Genomic DNA, 24236 nt, shown 5'->3' with positions numbered 1-24236 from the left:
AAGATACACATTTTTTCTCTGACTTTTACATAAATTATTATTTAGTTGTATTATTCGGAGGACAGACACAGTCTCTATGCATTTAGAAGCAGTAACATTTTTAACAGTTGAGTGAGAGGAACACAGACTTTGGTTAAGGTTTGTACTTACTAGTCAAATGGTTTATTTGTGTCTTTAGACTCCTTCAGTCAAGATATGTGTTTACCTTGATAGTTTCATTTTTGTTTCCAATTACAATGACTTCTGTTTATCTTTGTTTAACTGGAGGAAGTTTTCTGTTAAGTGTTATTGTTTAATTGTGGAGAGAGCATTTCAACCAAAGTTCAAGTATTACAATCTATAAAAATACAGTAAGCCATTAATACTTCACAACAATTTATTCAGGCAATATCTCATTGCATGTTGCTGACAAAGGAAAAACATGTTCAAACATTTAATTCTAAATGGTTATAAATCACAAACAGGGTTATCATAATTTTAACATTGAATGAAATTATTAAACTAAATTCAGAAAGATTACACCGATCTAATCTACCTGTAATATTCAGAAAAGAAATGTAGCCTCTAACTGATTCTCAACATCAGTGCTTTCGAGATCCCTCATGCACCATTTCCCCTGCTTTTACCTATAGAATTATCAATAGTAGTCTTTTGGAGCTCATAGGGTATCTGCTCAGAGTCCCTTTGTAGCGGACAGCAAGCCAAATCTGTTTACCACATTACCATGCTAATACAATATTGAGTATACATGAGCTCGTGACTGTTTATGTTCAGTGTCAATAAAGTTAATAAAGATTTAGCATAACAAAGCTAACTTGTATTCCTTAAGACTAATAAATATAACAAGGTTCTTAAAATGTGTGTCAAGAAAGAAATTTTAAAAGCCAATTCTGGCAGGATGACAAATGTAAAAAGTAAATGTTTAGCTAACAAAAAGAATGTAAAATTCTGTCATATACAACATACAGCAACCTTTTTGTAGCAAGTTACTTTAGGTTACATTTTTGTTTAAGTGGAAGAAATATTCTTTATATGGCATTAGAAGTTCATTGAAAATTACATCTGTACATCTAATGTTATTTTGTTTAGGCTTGTGATATGCATGTGACAGCACTTCACTGTTCTCTTATACATTAACTACAACATGCAACTTTTGAGAGTCTGACATGCAATCAAACATGTTTTAGTTTTTCTATGTTCTGTTCTTATAGTTGATGGTTATTTCTATCTAGATGTTAAGTGGTCAAAATGTCCTTCTTGTCATCGTGAACTAAACTGTTTTGTATAGATGCCAGAGGTACAAGTTTAGATTTACTTTAAACTTTCCTCTGCTTGAGCTTTAGTAATGCTTTTCCAGGCTGAGGGTATGTCTGCAGGCTCTGCATTGTACCTTTCAGCAAACTGCTCATTAAACTGTGTCATCACATATTTCCAGTATGCAGAGGCTTCTATGCTTTCGTCTGGATCAATTCTCCAGTCTGGATAGATTTCACTGTAATTACTATATGGATGCCACTTCCCCTGGGTTTTATGGCACCTGAACGATCCTTGGCTGTGCACCGATGACGTACAGATGTCAGTGACCAATTTTCTTGAATTATAATCGCGGTAGCATCCAAGACCCTCTGGTCTGTGGATTGAGAGGAAGTGTTTAGAGTGGGCTTCTCCTCCAGCCTCACATGGCGCTTTACAGAATGGACACTGTTTCCCACAGCCGTGAACTCGCTTGAACAGCACATCCTGTGGTTCTTCTTGTAGAACCTTCAATTTACCCTTAATATCTCCCTGAAAACTTGCTTTCATTGACGTAACCATCTCATTCACAGAGTATTTTAGACACTCTGCAATGTTCTTCGTTTTCACATTGTTCAGTGAACTGATTCTGTCCACAGCATCCTTGGGAAAATCAAGCCTGTGTTTAAGATTCGTGCAAATGTTTTGGATGAATCCTTTCATGTCTTGATTCTCTGTTTCCTCAATGGCTTTGGTTATTTCACTGGTAACTATACCTATGAGCTTTTCTTCCAGTTTGAACATTCTGTTCTCTGCTGAAAAGTGATTTATGACTTTGTCAAGAATAAAATCTTTTACAAACTTCTCATAAGACTCAATAAAATGTGCATATCTATTGAATTTGAAGTCTTCAATAAGATTTTTTAAGATTGAATTCTGAAATGCCATACGTGTTCCAAAAACCTGTGAATTTTCACCACACAACATTTCATCTGCCATGTGTGTAGCCAAGACCACAGAGATGTATTTCTCTAAAGCAGGTTTAATGCAGGTTTTTGTGAATTCGTCAGCTTTCTTCTGACACTGGTCTCTTTTATGAAAAAGATCTATGAAGTCATTACAGTATGATTCTTTTTGCTTTTCCAAGGCTTTTAGTGGGTCGTTGTCCAGGATGAATTGATTGTGAATATCTTGAAAGTCTCGGCTTACAAAGCCGCATATGTGAAGTTTAAGGGACAGTTCAGATTGTTCATTCACCTGAAGATCTTCATGGGTCTGAAGTTTGTCATCGATCATGTTAAGAACTTCTCTGATGTATGTGTCATCATAATCATCCCTACTATCCCTCTTTTCTTTAACAAATTGCCTGCAATCATCAATGAGGCTGTCAACCATCTTTTGGGCCACTTTGATCCATTTGTTATGAAAGCCAAATAAGTTTGTAAAAAAGTTGCCTTTGGAAACAACAAATTTCTCATGGCCATACTTATTTAAATCATTCACTGTGTCTAAACTCTGTGCCATTCCACTTCCTCGGGCATCAAGATTTTTTCTCAACTGAGATAAAACTCTCGACATGATATTTTGTGTTTGTTGACCAAAACTTTGCAGTGTCTTGACTGTCTTCTGCCACATGTTTTGGAATGCTTTATCCAGTGCTGCATCTGACATGTGTGACTTAGTTTTGCGGCAATCATCTAGCAACTCTAACACTTCCTTCTCCATTGTATTCATGTAGGTATTTTTTATCCCCTCCACTTTGATCATCCCATTTCGACGAGAAAGAGCTGCATCCAGTTTGCTTGATATCAGATTGAAAAGCTCTTTCTTCAGAGATGTGGCAGAATTGATAAAATCTTGGCGGTAACGTTCAACAAGTTCGACATGACCCTCTCCTTGTTCATAGTATGACGTGATCTTGTCAATCATTTCCTTTTCTCCCTTTTTAAGCTTAGCATCTGCTTCTGATTGCAATTTACACTTCACATCTTCAATGTTGAACTTCTCAGATGTGTCAAATTTTCCATGGTTCAGGATCTTGGTTTCACCTTCTAATGCCCATGTGTGCATTTGCTTTCTTAATGCCCACTCCCATTTGTTGTACACCATGCACAGTTTCATGTACGCATCAGCCACCAGGCTATTTCTGAAGCTAAAGATGAATTTCTCAAATTTCACAGCATTCCAGAAGCTTTTGGTCCATGTTAGAAATTCATTAATGTTGCCGGGCTTGTTGTTAAGTTTAAAGATCTCCATTATATGTTTTTTTAGATCATACACTGATTCACTATAGCCAGTATTCACTGGTGCCATTGGAGGGTTTCCATGCCACAATCCTGGAATATAGTGGTCACCAGTGCCAGTGTCGTACTCCATCAAATCTGTAAATTGATTGAATTCCAACTTGTTCTCCATTTTGGCAGCAGCTTGTGTCATTTCATTCAGCTGATCCAGCAGAAATTTACGATCTCTCATGTTTGAATCATGGGCTGAGACATCTGCAACATTTTGGTGTACGAACAAACACTTGTGTTTTTTACCGATTTCTTTCATCCTGAGGAAGGCATGAACAACGATCTGTAAGATGTCTTTCATTTCAGTGGAGTTCTCCATGGCAATGTTGACTATTGTTACATCACTTAGTCCAACAACAAGGGTTGCTAACTCATTGTCATGCTCATAGCTGTTGTCTAGTTGTGCAAGCTCAGGGGATTTTAGTCCCTCAGTATCAATAATCAGTATATAGTCACAGTTGTTGAGTTCTGCTTTGAAATCATCTTTTACTCTAATAAGCTGCATAAAAGCACCCCTGGTACATCTTCCACTGCTAACTGCAAACTGAAGTCCAAACATGGTGTTCAGAAGGGTGGACTTTCCTGAACTCTGGACTCCCAAAACTGTGACAACAACAATCTTATTGTTGGGCATCACCAGTGTGTTTAATTCAGAGAGCACACTTGTCAACCATGTTACAGGAACATTTGAAGCATCGCCATCTACAAGTTCAAGTGGAAATCCATCAAACAGTAGTCCAGCACATAGTCTAGGTAATTTTTCCAGTTGTTTTTGGTAAGGACTGCCTTCTAAGTGCAAGACTGAGGCTTCATAAAGCTGGCTCATCTCACGCATAAAGTGTTCGATTCCCAAAGAACTGTTTGAAATCCTTTTGTCAAGCTCAGCAATTTCCTCCTTGTTGCCAACAACATCTTGACATTTCTGTTTGTACATCTCTCTGAGACCAGGAAGCACTTTGTGCGAGAGATTCTCCAAAAAGATTCTTAACCATTTAATGAAATAAGCTCTATCTGGTCTTGATATTGCACTGATAAAGCAGCTCATCGTATCAGACATTTCTGTTGTGTTTTGCTTTTTTCTCAGTTCCTTTATTTTCATCTGAAGGTCACTTTTGTAGTTCTCAATACTCTGATCTCCTGCTTTCTTCAATCTGCATTGCTCCTTCTCTAGCTTGGCTAATTCTAACAAGATTTCACCCTGTAAGGGCAGCTCAGTTTTCTTGAACTGCACTATATCCTCTATTTTTGATGTGATTTCCTCTGCACATGCTTTGGCACTCTGACATTCTTCAGCATCCTCATCCACCAAGATTCCCAATTCTTTTGCAACTTCAGCTAAATGAACACCTGACATTTTTCTATTGTTCTTCACAACTGCTTCTTGCAACTTGGTCCGAATTTTGCCAACAAAGTCTGCATCATTCTGTTTGGCTTTAAAGATGAAATTGCTTTTGTTCAGATTGAGCTTTTTCACTGTGGATTTTATACCTTCATTGTTTGAATCTCCCACATAAAACAACTTAAGTGCAGAAGTCTGACTGGGGACTAAAATATTCTCTGTATCTAAACTGTTGTGGTCAAAGAACACAAACACTGCGGTGGAGGCCTTGCAGAGAAAAGAGTACTGTGTTTCAAAGTCCTGTATGTCACCCCTCAAGTTTGCAATAGCTACAGGCTCAGGAAAGACATCAATGTTCCTATTACCACAAGGAAGATACCAGCTGATCTCAACCAAGCCATTTGATATTTTCTTTTGAATATTACCACAATCCATGTTGAAGTGTACAAAGGTGTCAATGTACTGTTGTGGGTTGCTGAGTAACTTATTCAGAATTTCTGATTTTGAAATGCTGCATCTTCCAAGCCTAACAAAAGACACTAACGGTAGCTCTGACAGAACAATCCTTTCTTCCACAAATGCACTTTGATCCTTTAAGGAATGTGGTCTGTACTTTTTCACAACATCTCTCATTGCCCAAAGCATAAGTGTGATTTTGTTCTCATCGCTGTTTGGAAGCAGAAGAGGTACAGAAAACTGACACATGGACATTTTTAAGATCATTTCCTGTTGAAGAAAACTGTCAGAACAAAGGAACAGAGCAGTCAAAATGTCTAAAGCGTTTACTGACTGAAGATTGTCTGATTCATCACTCTCCTGATCATCATTCCACTCTGAATCATCTGTCTGTGCTTCATTTGATGAGGAACACTTAACACTTCTTGCTGTCCTTTTTAGCATCATCAGTCTCTTCATTAAGAGCCATGGGAGATCAGACAGGGACTCGACAGGCACTTCCGAGACACTATTTCTTCCAAGCTGCAGCACTGTGCTGAGAGTTAGCTTTTTATTGTAATGCTCTGCCAACCCCAGGTTCTCCAAAAGTTTCTTCATCATGGTACCTGTAAATTAAAACACAATGAGTTGGAGAGTGGAAGTAACCGAACAAAACCACAGTTCATCAGTTTGTGTTCAATGTATTGTGCCCTTTGTAAACGCAATTACACAATATTGAAGGACCTGTATAAAGAATCCAACTAAAAACACTTGTTGATAATATTTACCATTTCTTTATGGAATTTATTCTGTAAATGTGTATCAAAAGTCACTTTTCTACTGTTGGGCCGAACAGTTCAAGCACCTAATTATGACGGGCTGAAACCAGATTACTTTTTTCATCTAAACCAGTCTGTTCCCCCAGGATATAGTTATGTTTGTAAATCTCGTGATACAGGAAGGGGAGGGGGGCTAGCAATTCTTTACAAAGAGAAATTGAAAGCATCTCAGTTAACTTTGTCTCCATACTCCTCTTTTGAATCAATTGCCTTAAAAATTAATGGTGCGATTCCTACCATCCTCATAAATCTACCGCCCTCCTAAGAGCAATAATGCCTTTTTAACAGAAAAATCTGAACTCTTGACTTACTTATGTTCCATATCTTCAAATGTTATCCTTCTGGGTGATTTAAACATTAATACAGATAATGTCAGCAATGCATTTACAAGTGAATTTGTATCATGTTTGGATTGCTTTGGTATATGTAGTAGAGTAGGCGGGGCGAGACCGTGGTTCGAGTCCGGTGAGTAATTGTGAATTAGCGCCAGCTGTGCGCACTACGGGCTCGAATCACGTAGGAGATGGGAGCATAAAAGGAACGAGCGACCGGACCGTCGAGGAGAGAGGACCGGGCCCGAACTTGTGTTTGTATTTATGTTTATGTTATTTCGCCGGCGGTCGTCCGTGAGGGGCCGCCGGCTGTTTTTATTTCTGTTAATAAATGTTTAATGTCTGCCGGTTCCCGACTCCTTCCTTCCATTTTTATGGAGAATTTGTTACTTTCCAGAGCCGCCGCCATGTCTCAGCCAGGATCGCCGTTTGCGGACGTTATCCAGTCCCTCGCCGGTCTTCACAGCCAACACCACCAGGCGCTGCTGGGTCTCCGTGAAGACCAGGAACGACGCTTTCAAGCACTCGTCCAGGCCCAGCAAGAAGACCGCGAGGCGTTCCGGAGCTGGTTGGACCAGGAAGGAAGGAGTCGGGAACCGGCAGACATTAAACATTTATTAACAGAAATAAAAACAGCCGGCGGCCCCTCACGGACGACCGCCGGCGAAATAACATAAACATAAATACAAACACAAGTTCGGGCCCGGTCCTCTCTCCTCGACAGTCCGGTCGCTCGTTCCTTTTATGCTCCCATCTCCTACGTGATTCGAGCCCGGTGTGCGCACAGCTGGCGCTAATTCAGAAGTACTCACTGGACTCGAACCACGGTCTCGCCCCGCCTACTCTACTACAGTATACAACAATTTAACACTTTGCCCACTCATACTAAGGGGCATATTCTTGATCTTGTTTGCTGCTCTGGTATAACACCTTTTAATTGTACTGTTTCTGATCTATCCATATCAGATCACTTTCTTGTGTCATTTTGTGCCAAACTGGCCATCTTTAAGGTAAACTTGTGTCGCCAGATTACATTCCGGAATATTAAGAACACCGATGTGCCTACTTTTTCTGATGAACTTGCCATCCTCTCCAGTAAATCAGATTTTTCTACTGTTGATGAACTGGTAAAATATTATGATGATGGACTGAACATGATTTTAGATGAATTCGCACCTATGAAAACTCGAACTGTTTCATTTGTACATTCAGCACCTTGGTTTACATCTGAACTGCGTGAACTAAAAACTAAAGGCCGTAGGTTAGAGCGGCTGTATCTCAGGTCTGGCCTTTTTGTTCATAAAGAAGTGTATGTTGAACATATTCAAAATTATAAAAGTGCACTGACTAAAGCAAAATCCGATTACTACTCCACCATAATTGGAGTTAGCAATGGGAACTCCAGGTCTCTTTTTTCGGTGGTAAACAATATTCTGAAACCGTCTGATTATTTGCCATCTGATATGTATTCCCCTGATTTATGTGATCGATTTTCGACTTTTTTTGCATCTAAGGTTGGAAATGTACATCAGCAACTACTTAAGGATACTCCCCACACTGACTCCTGTCAGTCTATCACTCATGCACCTTCAAACTCAGTTTTTTCTACTTTTACACTTCCAACCACTTCAGAGATAATGGGTCTGATAGGTAAATCTAAATCTTCGACTTGTCAGTTAGACCCTCTACCGACTTCTTTAATGAAAGCTTGTTTACCAGCCCTCTTGCCGTTGATTACTAAAATTGCTCACGCTTCACTTGGTTCTGGTTTTGTATCTCCATCTCTTAAATCTGCTATTATTACACCCATACTCAAGAAACCTGGGGGTGATCCGTTGAATTTTGACAATTTTCGTCCAATTTCAAATTTACCATTTATTTCTAAGGTAATAGAAAAGTGTGTTGCCATTCAATTTCATGAATACTTCTCCAATAATAACTTGTATGAACAATTCCAATCTGGTTTTCGTCCCCACCATAGTACTGAGACTGCTCTTGTCAGAATAACCAATGATCTATTGCTGGCAGCAGACTCCGGCTTCTAACCATACTTGTCCTTCTTGACTTGAGCGCTGCCTTTGATACTGTCTCACATAAGATACTTTTTGACAGGTTAGCTTCCATTGGTATTACTGGCACTGCTCTGTCTTGGTTTAGGTCATATCTATCTAGACGCAGCCAGCATATTCAATAAAAATAATTTTTTTAATTTTATTCAAGAATATCAACAGTCACCACATGTGTTCCCCAGGGTTCTGTGTTGGGCCCGCTTCTTTTCATTATTTATATGCTCCCTCTTGGCCACATTATAAGGAAATATAACATTCATTTTCACTGTTATGCGGATGACACCCAACTTTACCTGTCTTCTAAACCTACTGGTTCTTTTCCTCCGCCATCTTTGTCAAGCTGTTTAGCTGAGATTAAAGATTGGCTCTCAGCAAACTTCTTGAAGGTAAATGGCAATAAAACTGAGGCTCTACTTGTTGGCAATAGATCTGTTGTGTCTAAATCTAATTGCTTTTCTCTATACCTTGACAATACTGCAATCTGTCCGTCCTCTCAGGTTAAAAGTTTGGGTGTCATCATGGATGGCATGGCACTTTATCTTTTGAAGCTCAAATTAACAATATCACGCGGACTGCATAGTTCCATCTGCGCAATATTAACCGTCTCCGTCCCTTTCTTTCAAATAGTAGTAATGCAGTTCTTATCCATGAACGGGTCACTTCACGTATCAACTACTGCAATGCTCTTCTCACAGGTATTCCCTCCAAATTGCTAAATAAGCTTCAATTGGTTCAGAATCCCCTCCTTGAACTGCCACCTTACCGTGGTGGAGGGGTTTGAGTACCCGAAAGACCCTAGGAGCTATGTTGTCCGGGGCTATATGCCCCTGGTAGGGTCTCCCAAGGCAAACAGGTCCTAGGCGACGGGTCAGACCAAGAGCGGTTCAAAAAAAAACCCATATGATGACCACAATTTCGAGGACCGTGACGTCGCCCGGTATGGCGCAGCCGGGGCCCCACCCTGGAGCCAGGCCCGGGGTTGGGGCTCGTATGCGAGCGCCTGGTGGTCGGACCTCCCCCCATGGGGTCCGGCCGGGCTCAGCCCGAAGGAGCGACGTGGGGCCACCCTCCCGTGGATTCACCACCTACAGGAGGGACCGTAAGGGGCCGGTGCAAAGTGGAACGGGTGGTAGTCGAAGGCGGGGGCCTCGACAACCCGATCCCTGGACGCGGAATCTAGCTCTAGGGACATGGAACGTCACCTCTCTGACGGGGAAGGAGCCGGAGCTTGTGCGTGAGGTTCAGAGATTCCGACTAGAGATAGTCGGGATCACCTCTACGCACAGCTTGGGCTCTGGAACCACACTCCTCGAGGGAGGATGGACTCTTTAGCACTCTGGAGTTGCCAAGGGTGAGAGGCGGCGGGCAGGTGTGGGTTTGCTTATAGCCCCCCAGCTCAGCCGCCATGTGTTGGAGTTTACCCCGGTGAACGAGAGGGTCGCTTCCCTGCGCCTCCGGGTCGGGGATAGGTCTCTCACTGTCGTTTGCGCCTATGGGCCAAATGGCAGTGTAGAGTACCCGGCCTTCTTGGAGTCTCTGGGAGGGGTGCTGGAAAGCGCCCCGACTGGGGACTCCGTCGTTCTGCTGGGTGACTTCAACGCTCACGTGGGCAGCGACAGTGACACCTGGAGGGGCGTGATTGGGAGGAACGGCCCCCCTGATCTGAACCCGAGTGGTGTTCTGTTATTGGACTTCTGTGCAAGTTACAGTTTGGCCATAACGAACACCATGTTCAAGCATAAGGGTGTCCATCAGTGCACATGGCACCAGGACACCCTTGGCCGGAGGTCAATGATCGACTTTGTTGTTGTTTCATCTGACCTACGGCCGTATGTCTTGGACACTCGGGTGAAGAGAGGGGCGGAGCTGTCAACCGATCACCACCTGGTGGTGAGTTGGATCCGATGGCGGGGGAGGAAGCTGGACAGACTCGGCAGACCCAAACGTACTGTGAGGGTCTGTTGGGAACGTTTGGCCGAATCGCCTGTCAGAGAGATCTTCAACTTCCACCTCCGGCAGAGCTTCGACCAGATCCCGAGAGAGTCTGGAGATATTGAGTCCGAGTGGACCATGTTCTCCACCTCCATTGTCAACGCAGCCACTCGGAGCTGTGGCCGTAAGGTCTCCGGTGCCTGTCGAGGCGGCAATCCCCGAACCCGGTGGTGGACACCGGAAGTAAGGGATGCCGTCAAGCTGAAGAAGGAGTCCTATCGGGCCTGGCTGGCTTGTGGGACTCCCGAGGCAGCTGACAGGTACCGACAGGCCAAGCGGACTGCAGCCCGGGTGGTTGGGGAGGCAAAAACTCGGGCCTGGGAGGAGTTCGGCGAGGCCATGGAGAAGGACTATCGGTCGGCCTCGAAGAGATTCTGGCAAACCGTCCGACGCCTCAGGAGGGGGAAGCAATGCCCCACCAACGCTGTTTACAGTGGAGGGGGGCAGCTGTTGACCTCGACCGGGGATATCATCGGGCGGTGGAAGGAATACTTCGAGGCTCTCCTCAATCCCGCCGTCACGTCTTCCATTGAGGAAGCAGAGGCCGAGGGCTCAGAGGCGGACTCGCCCATCACCCGGGATGAAGTCACCGAGGTAGTCAAGAAACTCCTCGGTGGCAGGGCACCGGGGGTGGATGAGATCCGTCCTGAGTACCTCAAGTCTCTGGATGTTGTGGGGCTGTCTTGGCTGACACGCCTCTGCAGCATCGCGTGGCGGTCGGGGACAGTGCCCTTGGACTGGCAGACCGGGGTGGTGGTCCCCCTTTTTAAGAAGGGGGACCGGAGGGTGTGCTCCAATTACCGGGGGATCACACTTCTCAGCCTCCCCGGGAAAGTCTATGCCAGGGTACTGGAGAGGAGAATCCGGCCGATAGTAGAACCTCGGATTCAGGAGGAACAGTGTGGTTTCCGTCCCGGTCGTGGAACACTGGACCAGCTCTATACCCTCTTCAGGGTGCTGGAGGGTTCATGGGAGTTTGCCCAACCAATCCACATGTGTTTTGTGGATTTGGAGAAGGCATTCGACTGTGTCCCTCGCAGCATCTTGTGGAGGGTGCTCCGGGAGTATGGGATTCGGGACCCTTTGCTAAGGGCCATCCGGTCCCTGTACGACCGGAGCAGGAGCTTGGTTCGCATTGCCGGCAGTAAGTCAGACTTGTTTCCGGTGCATGTTGGACTCCGGCAGGGCTGCCCTTTGTCGCCGGTTCTGTTCATAATTTTTATGGACAGAATTTCTAGGCGCAGCCAGGGGCCGGAGGGCGTCGGGTTTGGTGACCACACGATTGCATCTCTGCTCTTTGCGGATGATGTCATCGTGCTGGCCCCATCAGACCAGGACCTTCAGCATGCACTGGGACGGTTTGCAGCCGAGTGTGAAGCGGCTGGGATGAGAATCAGCACCTCCAAATCTGAGGCCATGGTTCTCAGCCGGAAAATGGTGGTTTGCTCACTTCAGGTAGGTGGAGAGTTCCTGCCTCAAGTGGAGGAGTTCAAGTATCTGGGGGTCTTGTTCACGAGTGAGGGAAGGATGGAGCGGGAGATTGACAGACGGATCGGTGCAGCTTCTGCAGTAATGCAGTCGCTGTACCGGTCTGTCGTGGTGAAGAAGGAGCTGAGCCGCAAAGCGAAGCTCTCGATTTACCGGTCAATCTACGTTCCTACTCTCACCTATGGTCATGAGCTGTGGGTCATGACCGAAAGGACAAGATCCCGGATACAGGCGGCCGAAATGAGCTTTCTCCGCAGGGTGGCCGGGCGATCCCTTAGAGATAGGGTGAGAAGCTCGGTCACTCGAGAGGAGCTCAGAGTAGATCCGCTGCTCCTCGACATCGAGAGGGGCCAGCTGAGGTGGCTCGGGCATCTTTTCCGGATGCCCCCTGGACGCCTTCCCGGTAAGGTGTTCCGGGCATGTCCCACCGGGAGACGACCCCGGGGAAGACCTAGGACACGCTGGAGGGACTATGTCTCCCGGCTGGCCTGGGAACGCCTCGGTGTCCCCCCGGAAGAGCTGGAGGAAGTGGCTAGGGAGAGGGAAGTCTGGGCATCCCTGCTTAGACTGCTGCCCCCGCGACCCGGCCCCGGATAAGCGGTAGAAAATGGATGGATGGATGGTTCAGAATTCTGCAGCTCGTGTTCTCTCTAGAACACCTTATACTGAACACATTTCTACAGTTCTCCAGCAACTGCACTGGCTTCCGGTTAAGCATAGAGTCGAATTCAAAATCTTGCTACTCACTTACAAGGCACTTCATAATCTTGCACCAAAATATCTTACTCAACTTCTTCATGTATACACTCCTTTACGTGCACTCAGATCTTCATCCTCAATTTCTCTTGTGGTACCTCGAATTCGACTTACTACTATGGGTGCCAGATCTTTTAGTTATGCTGCTTCCCGCCTATGGAACTCTCTTCCTCTTGATGTTCGCAATAGTGAATGCTTATTGACTTTTAAAACGCGTCTTAAGACATATCTTTTTCAACAGGCTTTTTCTTAACCTTTTAATATGATCTATTGAGACTTTATTGCATTTTATATGTACATACTGTTTGCTTGTTGTGTTTCGTTCTATGTAGTGACCTGTATATTGCTTGTGAGGTGACCTTGGGTGTTCTGAAAGGCGCCATGAAATAAAATGCATTATTATTATTATTTAAGCGTATTGAGTGAGATGACAGGGTTTAATGGAACAGAGATAACAGGATAATTAGACACATGTGAGAGTGATTAAGTCTACTGAGTCCAGGCAATGGTTTATGGTTATTGTAGTGTATGGTGATAGTCCAGGTGATGGGGAGTGCTCTCTGGTGGAGCACGAGGGGACTCCAGCTGACAGGTGTAACAATTATCAGTCCCACAGTGGTAAATTAACCTCTTATAACGTTCTGGCTATTTTACACTATTAAACATGCTGGCTTCTCATGCTTAACATTGTCAAGATATTTAAGAACTAGTTGGACGTATGCATAGTATTTCTGTGGTCGATACACTCCCCCTGGGAACATCAGCCAACCCCGCACCGGAGTGCAATCCAGCACGTCCAGCTCATGAAGAACCGGATCGATAGAGTGATGCCCATCGTTAAGGAACACCAGGCAGAGACCCGGCACGCACAGCGCAGGTTGTATGACCGCCCTGCCCAACCCCGGGAATTTCAGTCGGGTGACGGGTGCTAGTTCTGACGCTGACTGCCACATCAAAGGTCCTGGCATCTGGGAAGGGACCGTACACGATAGTGGAGAAGGTGGGGGCGGTCAACTACCGGGTCCGCCAGCCAGACAGACGAAACCTAAACAACTCTACCACATCAATTTACTGAAGAAGTGGAGGGCCTCTCAGGAGCAGGTAGCCGCCTATGCGGCCCAGGATTCCCCAGTCATCCATATGGCGGTAGAGTTGTCAACCGCTCAGAAGACCGGACTGCAGTCCCTGGTCAGTCAGTTTCGCAATGTGTTCTGCGAGACCCCAGGGCGGACCAACATCATCCAGCATGAGATCCTCACGCCTCCAGGTGTTCTGGTAAGACAGCGACCCTACCGGATCCCCCTGGCTCGTCGGTTTGCTATAAAGGAAGAGATCTCCCGGATGAAGGAGAGGGGTGTCATCGAGCCCTCCCGTAGCCCATGGTCCAGCCCCATCGTGATGGTCCACAAGTCGGATGGCACTTTCCGTGTGCTCATGGAGCTACGAAGGGCATGGCTGACAGCGAATCCGAGAAAATGCCATCTTGGACTGAAGGAAGCACGGTACCTGGGCTACCGGGCTGGAAGAGGCCTCATCCAGACCTTACAAAAGAAGGTAGAGGCCATCAGGGAAGCCCCGACGCCTCTCAATAAGACCCAGGTACGTGCCTTTATGGGCCTAGCTGGATATTATCGCTGTCTAAGCCCCAATTTCTCTTCCATAGCCAGCCCCCTGACCGAGCTGACCAAAAAGGGGCAGCCAGAGAAAGTGAATTGGACCAAGATACCGAAGCAGCTTTCCAATCCCTCAAGGAAGCCCTGTTCTCGTCTCCTGTGCTACATGTCCCGGATTTTGGCTGCCCCTTTATCCTCCAGACCGACGAATCGGGTGTTGGCTTGGGTGCCGTGCTGTCCCAGATGAGGAATGGAGAAGAGCACCCCGTCTCACAATATATATATATATTCAGGTTTGTGAAGCCTGTTGTGATGACGCAAGAGTTGAACTATGGCAGCTGAGAAGGCCATTCTTTACGTTCTTTATGAATAATTTTGGAGCCTGATGAAATCAGTATAAATACGTGATGAATACTGCAAAATACACGTCTTCTTATATCTTCCATTGTTTCGTCTACTGAGCTGCAGCAGTCACATTTTATTGACTTTACTTGGACTCAGTATGCGAGCGGTCTCTTCAATACCGCGTGGGTTATATATGTATATATATATGTTGCTGCTGATTGGGCTGACATTCTTGGCTCGCCCACCAAACAAGAGAAAACGCATCTCAAACCGTGTTGCACACCGTGGCAAACCGTTTCCAGGAAACGTGTTGTTCATTGTTATATTTCAAGGTAAGAATGGCTACAAAGAACTACAATGATTATACGTCTTAAGCGATGTTAAATGTTAATTTTACATTTCTTTTTTTACTGAAATGTGAGAACCTCGATGACTTATGCGGTTGACAAATGAGAGAAAGGGCTCATATGGTCACCCTAATATATATATATCCACACTGGAGGCTGAGCCCCCCTAATATTGAAAACCTAGAATCGCCCTGGTGCTGACAATGGTCCACCTTAAAATAATAACACTCTCATATATAGCCAATCAGCAGAAGGCTATGAGTAAACACTCATGTTGGTGCAAGAGAGAATTACCAAGAGGTTGTAGAAAGACTGTGGAAGAAGGCAAAATAACCAATATTTTATACTGATTATATTACAATATATTAATATGCTGATATATTAGCCAAAGCAAAAGGTCAGAGGATTACAAGTGTAGAAAAACAAGAACATAAAACGATCCAGAGCTAAGACCTGCCGATCAACGGAGATAGGCCTATACTTTATCATACTATGGGGAAGAATTTCCAGCAGATATGCGATAGGACCTGCGTAATAGGATTTCCAGCTTTGGAGACTTGTATAGTAAGATTGTCTAAAAATTGATACTGAGGTTGCTTTGATTCAAGACAGTATTTGAGTTCCATTGCTGTTTTACAGAATTAAGACATGCTGTTGTTCAAGGGGCAGGAGACATTTTCAATGTTGGGGGGATCAAACTGTGAGCAAAAGCCCAAATAGTAAAATCAGATTTTGCAATTTTGCAACCCTGTCAGACAACTTTCATTATTTTAAACTTGATAATTGATAATTAATAAAGTAATATTGATTATTACTACAAAACCAACATTTAAACAGTTCAATATTTTACATATTTCATTTTTAAAAACATACCTTGCTCATTTGCTTCGGGTTCTTGATGCTTTTTCTCAATATTCATGTGTTTGGAAGCCATAGCCAGTAAGCAACACCCCGGTCAGACCCTAAAAGTATTATATCAGCATCAAAAATACATATCCATGACTGTACTAAATTTATCTCTGAATATAAACTTCCAAAAAAGATTTACTGTCATGTTTACATTTTATAGTGACATAATTTGAATCATCTTTAAGAGAAACAGGGACCTCTGCTGGTTCAAAGACACTACGACCTTGGTTAGGGTTATTCTGGAGGGAAGACCAAAACTACTGGGACAGTTCTAGAGTCAGTGAATATACACAAAAAAATTGTGCTTTATATCACTAAAGGTGATTCTTGGCTCATAATCATAGGGGAACCACTTTAAGTGCTATATAGAACCATATCTTGGTTCTTCAGTGGTTCATTAGGATGACTGAGGTGCTATAAAGAACAGCTGAAGAACTATACGGGGGCTTCACATATTCTTCATACGGAAGCGGTGTTATGTAGCATAAGTCATATGACCACTCCCCAAACCTTACATCATATGCTGATTACCAAAGTCTACTTGTGAACTGAGCAAATAACTATCGACAGTTTACAATATCAACCTATATAAAACAGAATATCAATTCCATAGTAAAAGCAGTTTAAGGTACTATCTTATACTTAACAATTTATTTTATCTTTGTAAGAAAATAATTTATGCTTATACATTTAATCACAAAATTAATACATATTATGTAAATAATTTTAGCCTTTAATTTTAAAGTTGAGTTTTTAATTAGTTTAAATTTGACTTACTCTTCTACAGAGAACGGTTGGTCCTTGTTGTAGTTGATTCTCCTGCCACCATTTTATGCACACTTGTATATTTTAACAGACTGGAGAAAACATTTAAAATAAAATGACAAATTAATTTTGATATAAACAAACATTACATGCACAAAATTACATATTAATAAAAGTAATAATTAAAAAGCATTTAAAGGCAGATAAATTCTTGTATAAAAACATTCCAAAAATAAATTATTTCAGATAAATATACCTAACCTGTTCTTTATATTTGGTTAGGTCATTGCTAGTAAACCTTATTGGGTAAATGATATCAGCAAAATGGTATCCACTACAGACATTTAGCGGTTTAATGATTCATAAAAATATATTTATAAAACAGATGATAAAGTACTTGGAGATAATGGATACTTACTTTTCACATGACTTGCCTCTCTGATCTGATGTCCACAGGGGAAAGAGCCCCAGCATCTCTCTCTTTTATATAAAAATCCCTGCGCCAGACTACAGGGGTATGCAAATGTATTTACCGTTGCTTTTCAGTCATGTGATTTAAGGGAATTAGAAAAAAGAAAGTGAAATGCTGTCCAAGGACTTGAGATAATCGATATGCAATTTGCTGTGTAATGCTGTGGATTTATTATGTATGTTTAAACTAAATTAACATTAGCATGAACTCAGTCTTACACAGGATCTTGCTTTCTCTCTCCTTTTCTCTCAACCTAATGCTCCTCCCAAGGGAGATAGAAACTTCCTCAGGATCTTCAGATGTGGCATGTAAATTAACTGGCCATGCCGCAGCACCATTAGCTAAATCAAAGGACAACCTGCTGATACACATGTATCATCCAAAAGTTCTCAGTGCAACTGTTACATTGGTCTCAATCCCATAACAACAGAATGTAAGTACAATGTTTTGCAAGAATTTAGCAAACTTTCCTCAGTGCTGGAACTTTTTTCACACATTTGGTAACTTTTATCAATCACCTACTGTATGTAGATTAAGTACATCCCCTGGGATCACAATACCCAATCACAGACAAATTCCTAATTCTAAAGAATAGATCCATAATGCTTTGTTCTGGTTAGGTATTTAAGGATGTTTGGCAAAAACATCAGGGAATCTGTAGTCAGATCTCCCGCACAAATTACTGTTTGTCGTCTCTTGTCAGGTTAAGAAGACGTGTATTTTGCAGTGTTCATCATGTATTTAGACTGATTTTTTTAGGCTTCAAAATTATTCATAAAGAACACAAAGAATGGCCTTCTCAGCTGCCATAGTTCAACTCTTGCGTCATCACAACAGGCTTCACAAACCGCACCACCCTTTCTGTTTAAAGAGCATTTTTTAATGTATTGTCGGGTCAGCCATGGTCACCCTTATACTGTATATATATTAGTGGTGGCCATAGATACTTTTTTTTTAATCTAGATTAATCTAAATTAACATGGGTCATTTGAATTCTGCCGAAGGCATTCAGAATATGTGTGCTACCCAAATAATGACTAAAAGTAAGTCTTTGAGAACGGGTTTCTCAAGCAAGGTGACGCATTAGACCAGGGGCTCATCTCCTGTTTCCAAAATGCATCACAAACTGCTTGAGAAAGCTGTTCTACTATGATAATCGGTGATGAAAATAAATTATGTTCAATAAGATCTACTTGTGTTTACTTCCGCATTAGCTAAGGGATGCTTTGCGTTTAGGTGGTACTTGAGACTGGAAGAACTCCTACAGTAAACCATTTCGCATTGCACAAGGTGCAAACAACGTCAGTCTTGTCGAGGTTTCCATTGGGAAGCTTCTTAAAAATAATTTTTCCCTGAAGCAAACCCGGCGGCTTCATAGCTGCATCCATGTTAGCACGTCACGTTTGATGTGGTAATTTCACAGTAACGTTATGTTGTGTTCAGACCAAACGCGAATGGCGCCTCAAGCGCGAGTGATTTACATGTTAAGTCAATGCAAAGACGCGATAGACCTACTTGCGCACGAATGACGCGAATTGCGCGAATGAGGCGGCGCGAATCACGCAAGTTCATTAAACTCGTTCTCTTCCGCTACAGTGCAATTAAGATAGGTATACATCCACGCTAAAATATCAAGGTGAAAGTCATCATAGCTTGCGTAGTATAGACCCAGCTCCTAACCCAACTTTGAGAATAGATTAACAGCGACATTTTTTTTATCGCCCGATAAGAGTCTCACGTTAACGCAGCACGTTAACGCCGATAACGGCCCACCACTAATATATATATATATATATATATATATTGTGAGACGGGATACTCTTCTCCGTTCCTCATCTGGGACAACACGGCTCCCAAGCCAACACCAGATGCGTCGGTCTGGAGGATAAAGGGGCAGCCAAAATCCGGGGCGTGTAGTACCGGAGACGAGGACAGGGCTTCCTTGAGGGATTGGAAAGCTGCTTCGGTAACCTTGGTCCAATTCACTTTCTCTCTCTGCCCCTTTCTGGTCAGCTCGTTCAGGGAGCTGGCTATGGAAGAGAAACTGGGGATGAAACAGAGATAATATCTAGCTAGCCCCATAAAGGCACGTACCTGGGTCTTATTTAGAGGCCTCGGGGCCTCCCTGATGGGCTCTACCTTCTTTTGTTGGGTCTGGATGAGGCCTTTTCCAACCCAGTAGCCCAGGTACTGTGCTTCTTTCAGTCCAAGATGGCATTTTCTCGGATTCGCTGTCAGCCTCGCCCTCCGTAGCTCCATGAGCACTCCCCGCAACCTCTCCAGATGTTCCGAGTGGATGGTCGTCGATAGAGGCGGCCGTGTAGTCATGATGGGGTCGCAAGAGGATATCCATCATGTGATGGAACGTCGCTGGCGCGGCATGAAGACCGAAGGGCAGGACCGTATATGGTATGCCCATATACGGCTGTTAAACATGAAGAGCTCCTTGGTGATGGCTTTGGCGGTCGCCTTGCGGAGAGGGATGGCCTCCGGGTACCAGGTTGCATAGTCGAGGATGACCAGAATGTGCTCGTGACCCCGGGTGGACTTGGGCAGCGGCCCTACCAGATCCAAGGGGCACCTCGATGAACGGAAGCGGTATTAGTGGGCTGGGGGAAGGACGTTTAGGTGATGCCGCTGGCACGTCGAGCAGCTCTGACAATAATGCTTGACATCAGCCTCAATCCCCGGCCAATGGAAAAGGTCCCGAATGCACTGCATGGTGTTAGCCACCCCCAAATGTCCAGCCATAGGGTGGGTGTGTGCCAAGTCCAGTATCAGATCCGTCTTCCCTTCCGGCACGATCAGCAGCTCTTTTTCCTCCCCCCCGCCGTTGGGCGACACAGTAGAGCAACCGGTTTCTGACGATAAAATACGGGAGAGAGTGAGGCGCTGGCTGGCGGACTTCCTTGTCCACTTGCCGTACTTGGGACCAGCCATTCCGCAGTCGTTCATCTTCCCTTTGCTCTCGTCCGAAGGATCCCCCCACCGTCACCTGCTGAAACAGATCAGAGAACAGATTAGGGGAATTGCACTCACCCTCTCGTTCAGTCTCGGTGGCCATCAACGCCGGTCGGTGGCTCTGCTGATTCGCTGGATGACGACAATTCCAACCACGTTCAGGGGGTTGATTACTGTCTTTTCAAAACTACTGGTCCCCGTACCAACGGAGCGTCTGCTTCTGTTGTAATATTAGCTGTTGTAACGGAGCAGTTTTAAAGGGTTATTGTTTATCTAGACTCTAGAGCTTGTGTGCTGCTTATATATACTTTTATGTCATATTTGCTTATTATTTTTCTGGGTCTCTGCTGAGATAAAGACACAACCATTTTCATGGCTATGTTGCATAGAATGTGTACTATTTTAAGGGCTGACAGCTGTTCTAACGTATCGCACTGTGCAAAGTTGCTGTCTGTACAACAGTAAACGTGGGACATTTCCAGAATACAGTCGAAGCAGGTGATGAATCGCAACAAGCTGTAGTATCTTGACCAAGTATTACTACCCAGCGGGCACCTCGATGTCAATTTGACGTCAAATTTCAGACAAGATTTGATCAAGATGGTGCACCACATCATTTCAAATTCAAATCATACATTAAATTCTTCAAGGTTTTTAATGAGGTGAAAATATGAGGTTTATCCCATACTGAAATTGGTTAATGTAAGTATAGCCCAATATGTTTGACATTGAAATGACGTCAAATCAACGTTGCATTATAGGCATTCATTTGATGTTGTATTGACATCATATTGACATCAATGTAAATCCAGTTGAAATAGCATTTTTCTTCTAACTGGCCCCTCAAAATGCATCTATTTGTCACATCTTTTGAAGCAGTTCTTGGATTTGTACATGAAAGTGGACTGCTGTAACTTCTGTGGTAAAAAACACTTTTTTTAAAAGTATGTAAATACTCATGCTGAAATAAAAGGAAACAGTGATTGTTAAATTTTACAAGAAAATATACTGATTTGCCAATAATACATTCAGATGTAATTACAATTTAAAATATTAAAAACAAAAGCAGCATTTTTGCTGTAACCCCACATAAAGTATTATGTATCCTTATTTTTGTTATTTATAGTGATATTATATTACTGTAAAATTAGAAAAACATTGCTGTAATTGAAAATACTCATAAAATTGTAATACCTTATAATGTATGTACCATTTTTACAGTATTACAACTTCATGTTCATTTTAGTCAAAAAACTCTTATAAATTTTTTATAAATTTTTATTTTTCCTTAATTTTTATTAATAATCATTAATTAATCATTAATTTTATTATGAAAAATGTTGGGCCTACAATGCCCATTCATTCTCTGTAGTTTTAATGCCCATTTATTATCTGTCTTATGTATTTCTTAATACCACCTGTAGACGGCGCCATGGCCTATTTCACATTTCCGGGTTTCTCAGCAGCTGAAGTTAGTGAATGGACTACAACAATTAATTTATTTTTTGTGTGAAATTTGATGCAAATGTAGTATAACATATTATTTTATACATACACGTAAAAATATAAAATTTATAAAAATATTTGGAGGATTTACTACGTTGACCGTTGAAACGTACGTCATCACGTCTTGCGTAGAGGCCAGTGTTTGCTATGCGGTCGAAGCATTGGACAAGGTTGTCGCTTTTTATCAGGTGAGTAATAAACATCTCATGAAATAAAAAATACGATATATATTGGGTAACTTTGAAAACCTAGAAGATTGTGTTTTGATGAAATATATGACTTGGCGATATATTAGAATCTGGTGAGTTGAAATATCCCGCCAGAAGTACCGTGAAGATTTCTGAGGTAATGTTAATGTGCGATCCATTAAGCGTGTAACGTTGAGTTAACGATTTAGAAATGTCAGTGAGTAATGTTAGTTTTGCAATTAATATTCGGATAAAATAAAAATGCCCTCATTTGAATCTCTTTACCGATGCTATGCGACAAAGCGAAACATACCCATAATTATAATTCATAATTTGATACACACTGATGAAGTGTTCTAAAATGTCCTGGTAGAAGGTCCACTGTGTCAAGCAGGACCAGCCCACACTACTAAAGGTACCAAAAGCTGGTTCAATGACCTTTTGTGTTACTGTGCTCAAAGGAAAACTTCTCAGCTGTTCTGGTCACTTAGTTGTATTGTTCAACAATCTTAACAATCATTGAATACTGATATGGTTGTCTTTTTTTTCAGAATTCTTACAAACAAATTGATGTCAACAATGAATATGGATGGCTCAGGAATGAAGAAGGCCTTTGGAAAACACGGCTATGTCGTGTTATAATAGGTACTACATTACTTTTCTTGTATGATTAGAGGATGTAGTGTCTATCAACATATGCTACATTTTAAGTAAATTAAACATGTAATGCTTAAATTACAATCTTATCTTAGTAAACTGACACATTTAAAACATTTAACAACTCTTAAATATTTGCAAGTAGTGCACATTTCTAAATTTAACAGATACTTATTTAAACCTGGGAACATCTTAGTGTTAATAAACATTTAAGAGCAGCAACTTGCATTAACTTCTATGTACAAGTGATGGTTGCCGAAAAATGTTAGGTATATTTTAATGTCTTAAAAGGTGTGCTAATTGTGGTTTCATCTTCATTTAGGTGCACTACAGCAGTCCAAACCTTCATTATCAGAGGCTGAAATAAAAAAATACAGCTAAAAAATCTCCGGTCTGCTCCCGATAGATGTGGGGGTATGGGACGACAAAAGGGGAAATCGGCGATTGATGTGTGTTCAGATTCTGAATAAGTAGGCCTTAAGCCAATTGTTTATCAAAATTATTTTTGTTCATTTGGGATATGATCTGGGAAAACCCATCACATGGTGAAATAAAAAATACTGGTTTTAGGATCATATGAAAGCTATTAAGCCCTTTCCAAAACTGTTTTTATTTAATTTACAAATTGTTTTTATGGAGTGGGTGGTCTAGTGGATTAAACCACTGAACTGGTAAATCAAAAGGTTGCTGGTTCTATCCTAGTAGCCACCACCAGTGTGTCCTTGAGCAAGACACTTTACTCCCCGTTGCTCCAGGGGGATTGTCCCTGTAATAAGTGCACTGTAAGTCGCTTTGGATAAAAGCGTCTGCTAAATAACTACACGTAAATGTAAATGTTTTTAACAAATGGAAAGGGCTTGAGAGCTTTCATATGATATCAAAACCTGTAATATGTACAATTTTGTCATGTGATGGCTTTTTCCTGATCACTTAATATTTATATATCAATTTAAATGTTAATATTTAATTAAAAAGTAATTCAAGGAGGATTTTATATTTATTAGTGGTTTAAGAACATTTTAAATTTCTGGAATTGTAGCTGATTGTATTTAATAAAACATGTCTTACATTAAGTACTGTTGTTTCATTATTTATTGGTCTAGAATAGGACATCAATTTGTTAAAAAATGTAAAAGAAATTGCTAATCAAATTAACGTCAAAACTTGATGTCAATTTGATGTCAAATTTTGACATCGATTTGATTTGCATTTTTGACCAATTCTTTGATGCCGATGTTTGACGTCAATTTGATGTCTATTTAACATCAATTGCCCACTGGGTAAAGGAGTCGAGGAGTAACTTAGCATTTGAGAATTTTAAAATGTGCTGCTATATTGTAATAAGATATGTAAAATATTAAATATATTAATGTTCTTTGCACAATCTCATATGAGGTGCAACACTGTATATTTTTAAGTTTTATAAATGGGCTTTTTGCCTTTATCATGATAGGACACTGGAGAGGTGACAGGAAAGTGCTGGGTACAGCACTGCAGATAGGGCGGGGGCAGAGGGGCACCGGCCCCTGTTGAAATCTTATTGGCCCCCAAATAACCCCAATAACTACAGGTGTAAACATGGTATTAAACTTTTGAGCTTGTCGACTTTCTGCCACTTCAAGAAGAAGTTTAAAACTCATTTGACAGAATTGTGTTTGGTGTGTAGTGTTGGCCTGATCACCGGGAGACTGCATTC

The 24236-nt window shown here is 42.3% G+C and overlaps 1 protein-coding gene and 1 long non-coding RNA gene across 2 annotated transcripts; one reads left to right on the top strand and one right to left on the bottom strand.

The window, feature by feature from the left end:
- Window positions 1-567: 567 nt before the first annotated feature.
- Window positions 568-16031, bottom strand: LOC130411827 (up-regulator of cell proliferation-like). The gene is made up of 2 exons (XM_056736727.1): window positions 15956-16031; window positions 568-5927 (listed from the first exon to the last, which is right to left on the bottom strand). The coding sequence occupies exons 1-2, from the start codon at window positions 16014-16016 to the stop codon at window positions 1312-1314; spliced, it is 4677 nt and encodes a 1558-aa protein (XP_056592705.1). The 5' UTR covers window positions 16017-16031; the 3' UTR covers window positions 568-1311.
- Window positions 16032-21514: 5483 nt separating this feature from the next.
- On the top strand, window positions 21515-23613 carry LOC130411902 (uncharacterized). The gene is made up of 3 exons (XR_008905129.1): window positions 21515-21883; window positions 22435-22528; window positions 22863-23613. It is a non-coding gene; the product is annotated as an uncharacterized LOC130411902 (long non-coding RNA).
- Window positions 23614-24236: the final 623 nt, after the last annotated feature.

This window comes from Triplophysa dalaica, chromosome 22, assembly GCF_015846415.1.
Source record: "Triplophysa dalaica isolate WHDGS20190420 chromosome 22, ASM1584641v1, whole genome shotgun sequence".
Lineage (NCBI taxonomy): Eukaryota > Metazoa > Chordata > Actinopteri > Cypriniformes > Nemacheilidae > Triplophysa > Triplophysa dalaica.
The sequence above is the reverse complement of the archived record's forward strand: the minus strand, read 5'-3'. Positions and strand labels throughout refer to the sequence as shown.

What these genes read in the sequence shown, in the direction of transcription:
- LOC130411827 (XM_056736727.1), bottom strand. Translation starts at nt 16,016, where the DNA reads ATGGCTTCCAAACACATGAATATTGAGAAAAAGCATCAAGAACCCGAA. An exon ending in ACCCGAAGCAAATGAGCAAG is followed by an intron (nt 5,928 to 15,955) that starts GTATGTTTTTAA and finishes TTTAATTTACAG; the next exon opens with GTACCATGATGAAGAAACTT.